Source organism: Vollenhovia emeryi, unplaced genomic scaffold (assembly GCF_000949405.1).
Source record: "Vollenhovia emeryi isolate VEMERY1.0 unplaced genomic scaffold, V.emery_V1.0 DF939462.1, whole genome shotgun sequence".
Classification (NCBI taxonomy): Eukaryota; Metazoa; Arthropoda; class Insecta; order Hymenoptera; family Formicidae; genus Vollenhovia; species Vollenhovia emeryi.
The window spans coordinates 1785-7733 of record NW_011966904.1 but is presented as its reverse complement, the minus strand read 5'-3'; the positions used below and the strand labels follow the sequence as shown (position 1 = coordinate 7733).

The following is a 5949-nucleotide window of genomic DNA, read 5'->3' as shown; positions in this document are numbered from 1 at the left end:
TACATTACTTTAGAAATAAATGATACGGGCAACAAATGTATCATAAAATGTCTTTTATGAAACATTAAGCTGTCATTATTGCTTTAAAATTCTACATGGAGATATGATTTTTAAAAATATTTAGAACAAATATAGTCTAAGGGCTCTGATAATAAACAATAAAATAGAAAAGAAAAACGAAGGCGATAAGAACTGACGCAGGATGTTAGATGCTGAATATAAAAGTTTAATGTATAAAAACTGCCTTCCTTTTTCTTTTCTATTTTGTTTATATATTTAATTCTTAATAGAATATAAGTAGGGGAGACCTGGACTAATTGTAAGTGGTACTTTTTTCTTTGGCAATTTTCAATAACAAAATAAAAACGTTCAGCCCAAAAAGTGGTACATCCTAAAAAATTATTATTTAGCTACCAAATTGCTATATGCAATTTTTGTTCATATCGTTCCGTTTCACCGGTATAGACAAAGAATGACTCAACTGCCAAAAAGGTTTCAAAAATGCCAGGGCAACTCTCTGCCCTACCCCTCTCCCGGTTAAGTGGGCACTTAACTTTTAGGCTACACTGAAATGAGAACACATTATTTTCCTTCTTTCCTACCGTCTTGAATTATCTAACGATGCTGTACGGAACATTTCATCGGTTACAGAGTATCTAAAGATGATCTTGAGACAGCTTTGAAGTCTGACTATGAATACTGGCGTTAGTGAGTCTCTTGAGAATCTTAGCTCGTTTCTGTATACCCTAAAAAAATTAATGAAAATCGTATGGCATTTACTTCGCTCTACGTACATTGTCTTACGTTTACTGTCTAGCCAGGAACAATAACATATTTTTGCAGATAGACGTAAAACAAATGAATATTTCTACTTCTTTATAAAAATGTATGTTACATATAAATATAAGAGTAACGTGGTATAATACTTATTCTTATACCTATACCTAGCATATATTTCCAATATCACATTTTGTGTCCCTCTAGACGTGTAAAATATGCGGAATTTATATTCGCGATTTGTAATACAGAAAACACTAGATTCCTTTCAAATCAAGTATCGAATCCAACTAAATAAGAGTATTAGTTTTATATACAAATTTAGAAGAGCGTACGATCCACATGAATTTACATGCGAGTAATGTTACTTCAAATCGCGAATTTTTTTATAGTGACGAATCTACATATCTGATATTTGCATTGCGCATTTACCTTCATATTTGGTCCAATCGTAGCATTAAATAGATCGGAATATGAGTAACGTCTCAAATCAATATTCACTTTACTGATCCATCTTGATCTCACCGTGTCCCTCCTATACCGTATCTTATCTCTTTCTCGAACTGCGACGCGTCGAGGGTACCCTCTATTGCCTCGCAATTTGGATTGAAGACAGAATAAGCACTGAGCTCGCCACGTTGCTTCGGTCCAGATCTGGTGTTCAGGCAGATGAAGACCAGAGCCGACAGTACAAAGTAGACAGCACCAAACTCATACTCCAGCGCGATGACATATAGCGTCGCCCACAACAGGAAGTATAATAAATAGATTACTTGGTTCAACACTGTGCGTTGCGACTCCTGCGTACTATCTTCCGCCTGGACGTTCTCCTCCTGGACGTCCTCCTCTTGGACGTCCACCGACTGTTCGCACAGTTGGACCTTCAAACAAAGGGTGAAAATTAGACTTCTTTAAATACCTCCCACAAAGTTCTCGCCTGCTTTCGCTGGAAAACCCCAGAAACATCGAGGTTTTTTAATTAGGGACACCTGATCGCACGTAACCTCACCTGCTCGTCGCTCGTAGATTCTCCGATGGATCTCTCGATTCCGCTTTGGCGATTCCACGAAAATATGTTTTTCATTACACTCTTGACCGACTGCATCATCTCCTCCCTACGTTTTCTACGCCTGTAGGCTTCTAATCTCTCCTTCACTGTCATCGCAACATTCGCAACTGCTCCGATTTCATCGCGATGATGGTCGACACGTCAGCTGCTGGCGCTGCTGGCTCAAGTGGCCTAGAGACCCTCTAATAAGAGTCTGGCCATAAGATAGCACGCTGTGATTGGTCCGCCATTTTTCCTCAATTCGCGCCAATTTCTTGAAGCTTCTACTGGTGAAATATAATGAATTAGTATTTTAAATTAGTATTTCTTAAAATTTAATTCTTATTTTTCATAAGTTTTATCGACCTACACTGGCTATAGCGATTTTTGTTGACCGTATCAAGCTATTAAAATTCTTATTGCGAAAAATATTACCCCAACCAGGATTCGAACCTGGGTTATATACACGTTATTGCGAATAGTATTATCACAGCCCCGGTGGTCGAGCTGGCTAAGACGCCCGTCACGGATTGTAGGGAGGTCCCAGGTTCGAATCCTGGCTGGGGTAATATTTTTCGCAATAAGAATTTTAATAGCTTGATACGTTCAACAAAAATCGCTATAGCCAGTGTAGGTCGATAAAACTTATGAAATTTTGGTTTATAATTTCTGGCGATATATGTATAATTACCACACTTCTTAATTCTTATTATTGTTTAATTCTTATTATTTAATATATTATTATCTTAATATTATCAAATTATACAGTTTGTCTAGAATACTTTCTTATATAAAAAAGCATTTAGAAAACATTTTTTCCACAAGTATTATCAATTGCATAAATATAAATAATAAACAATTTCCATATATATGAAAATTTTATTCCATAAAGTATATTAACATAATATTTTGTACTAATTTATGTATTTAAGTAAATTTTGTAGATATAATTGTTCAACTAATATAGTATATGTCGTAGCCCGATAGCGAAATTAGCCATTTAGCTAAAAGCCTAGGCGTTTAGCTAAATGCCGCCCGTTAGGCTAATCGACGACGATATAGTCTAATGGCCTGAAAAATTCAGCCTGTTAGACGACAAGTCGGCTTTTCGCCTAACGGCCTGGTGCGCTTTAGGCGATTAGAGAAATGCTTGTTTTGAGGCTCGATGCGTTGCCAATTTATTCAGTACACAATTATTACTACATTACTATTTGTTAATACAGGATAACATAGTCAATTCATGCCTGAAGTCAATTTATTAATTTTTACACATTCTATTTGTTAATGCAAGACGCCTATTATTATTTATATTTATGTAATTGATAATACTTGTGGAAAAAATGTTTTCTAAATGCTTTCTTATATAAGAAAGTATTCTAGACAAACTGTATAATTTGATAATATTAAGATAATAATATATTAAATAATAAGAATTGAACAATAATAAGAATTAAATTTTAAGAAATACTAATTTAAAATACTAATTCATTATATTTCACCAGTAGAAGCTTCAAGAAACTGGCGCGAATTGAGGAAAAATGGCGGACCAATCACAGCGTGCTACCTTATGGCCAGACTCTTATTAGAGGGTGTAAAGTGGCCCGACTAGCCACCAGCGTTACCAACTGCTGAAAAAATAACCCGCTAAATTCGATTTGAAAATCCGCTAGAAAACCGCCAGATAAATCATATATGTATAATATGTATATACACCATAATATAATACACTTGAAAGTAATTAAAAAATGAAAAATCAGTAAAAATCTGTTGATTTATTTATATTGACACAAAGTTGCAATATACAGGGTGTTAATAAATCATCGCATTGGCGGTATACCCAATAAACACAAGTACGTCGTATGTACGTACAGTGAACATCCATGCCGGATATTGTGTACATACATCGAACGTCCATATCAGTTGCAGCTGACGTACAAAGGACGTCCATTGTACATCCATTTGCAACTCCAACGGGCATCCATAAGTTGTCCATTAATGAACATGTGTGGATGAATTATGGATCGTATATGGATAAATTATGAATCTAATGGATGAACTTTGGACTTTTTATGGACAAAATTGAAATCTATGCTGGAAATATTTTGGCTTTTTATTGTAAATGTATAATTTATAATTGATTAAATATTTAATGATTATTAAACACAATTTTGTTGAAAACTGAAATATTTGTATTTTTTATTCTCGTGTTATTGTGTGTGTGTGCGTGCGTGCGTGCGTGCGTGCGTGCGTGCGTGCGTGCGTGCGTGCGTGCGTGCACGCAAATATACAGGGTGGTCTAAAAGTCCCGGAACGGTTGAATATCCCGAGACATTGTGGGTGGATCGGAAAACGGAAAAATACGTATTTCCTATTTTTAAAAGAGCTATCGAATGATACCAAAATTGACCCCCCACCCCCACCCCTGTGGGTGGGGCGGGGGACAACTTTAATATCTAAAATGGGAACCCCCACTTTTTATAACAGATACGCATTCCACGTTAAAAAGTACATAAGTTTTGTCTGAAACATTTTTTTATTTGCCTAATACTTTTTGAGATGTTCAAGAGAAAATTTATAACTTTTTCAATGTTTAGCTTATGATATTTCGATAACGTAACTGTTTGTCAGAGGGAAAAGTAGTACAGGACTTTTTTACTTGATTTGGTCTCAGGAATATGCTGTCGCAATAGTGCTCTAATTATTGAAAATTTTTATGTATGTAAATTTGGTAGATGGTACAATACACAAAAATTTTCCATAATAGCAACTGTTTAGAAATTTAGAAACTCTTTTGAGAAATGCGTAGCCAATCAACTTGCAGCTTTTGTGGAACAGCTATATTGATTGGCTACATATTTCGCGGAATTAGAACTTGGACCAAGTACTAGCATCATGGACACAGGCCTTAATTCGCCTGAATAGATACAGAGTTTCTAAATTTCTAAACAGTTGCTATTCTTTTCATCGGTGCTGTCGATACGTTATTGCCCGAATGAGATGTATTTACAGAATGGTTACGGTAGAAGAAAGATACGCGTTATACATATATAAATATTCATTGTTATATTTGGCGTAATTTGTTAATGTAAAGAGAACAGATACTGAATTTAGACAACATGATGAAGATTATCACAAAGGGATAACTATTTTGACGAATTTGCCTCATTTTCATATGGTTAAAGATACTGTAGATACTGTAAAGATACTAGATTACATGCATCTTATTTGTTTGGGGGTAATGAAAAGATTGCTTACTCATAAAAAATATGGTTGGGTATACGGTAAACAACCATATAAGCTTTCATATAGACAAGTAGAATCAGTTTCAAATAAAATCAAAAACCTAAATAGATATATTCCTGTTGAATTTCCACGTAAAGGTAGATCGCTTGAAGAATGTCCTCGTTTCAAGGCAACGGAATTTAAACTTATACTGTTATATACAGGACCTGTAATTTTCAAACAAATTCTTTTAACAAATAATTATTATCATTTCTTGACATTACACGTTGCTACTTTAATAATGTGTAGTAATGAGTTTTGCAAAAACATAGACATGGTAAATTATGCAAAAAATCTAATGAAATGCTTTGTTGAAACAAGTATCGATATTTATGGGCAAGATTTTGTTTCTTATAACGTATATAATTTATCACATATACATAAGGATGTCATGCGATTTGGCAATTTAAATGAATTTTCAGCTTTCCCGTTCGAAAATTATATGGCGCAATTAAAAAAAATGATAAGAAAAAAAGACACACCACTTGAACAAATAATACGTCGTGTTTTCGAATATATTATAATAATATTCCAAAATTAGAAAATCAGTTTGAAAATAATATTGTCGCTAAAGAACATTATAACGGACCCTTATTACCAAATTGTTTAGGTCAATATAAAGAATTAAAACTAAAATCCTGTATTTTCAGATTAAACACTGCTGATTGTTATGTACAAATGTTTGATAATGACATTGTAAAAATATGTAACATAACATACTGTAACAATGTTATTTGTATTATTGGGCAAAAGTTTCTCGAGAAAAGATCATTTTTTATAAAACCTTGTGATTCTGCAATTTTAGGTATTTATAATGTAAGCCTTGACAAACTTGGCCGTTT

General features: G+C 34.1%; 1 protein-coding gene across 1 annotated transcript; it reads right to left on the bottom strand.

The window, feature by feature from the left end:
* Positions 1–585: 585 nt before the first annotated feature.
* On the bottom strand, positions 586–2126 carry LOC105557526 (SAYSvFN domain-containing protein 1). Its single transcript, XM_012004784.1, has 3 exons — positions 1787–2126; positions 1210–1658; positions 586–746 (listed from the first exon to the last, which is right to left on the bottom strand). Exons 1-2 carry the CDS (start codon positions 1937–1939, stop codon positions 1299–1301), a joined length of 513 nt encoding a protein of 170 aa, XP_011860174.1. The 5' UTR covers positions 1940–2126; the 3' UTR covers positions 586–746; positions 1210–1298.
* Between the last annotated feature and the right edge of the window lie 3823 nt (positions 2127–5949).

What these genes read in the sequence shown, in the direction of transcription:
- LOC105557526 (XM_012004784.1), bottom strand. Translation starts at nt 1,939, where the DNA reads ATGACAGTGAAGGAGAGATTAGAAGCCTACAGGCGTAGAAAACGTAGG. An exon ending in AATCTACGAGCGACGAGCAG is followed by an intron (nt 1,659 to 1,786) that starts GTGAGGTTACGT and finishes CTTTGTTTGAAG; the next exon opens with GTCCAACTGTGCGAACAGTC.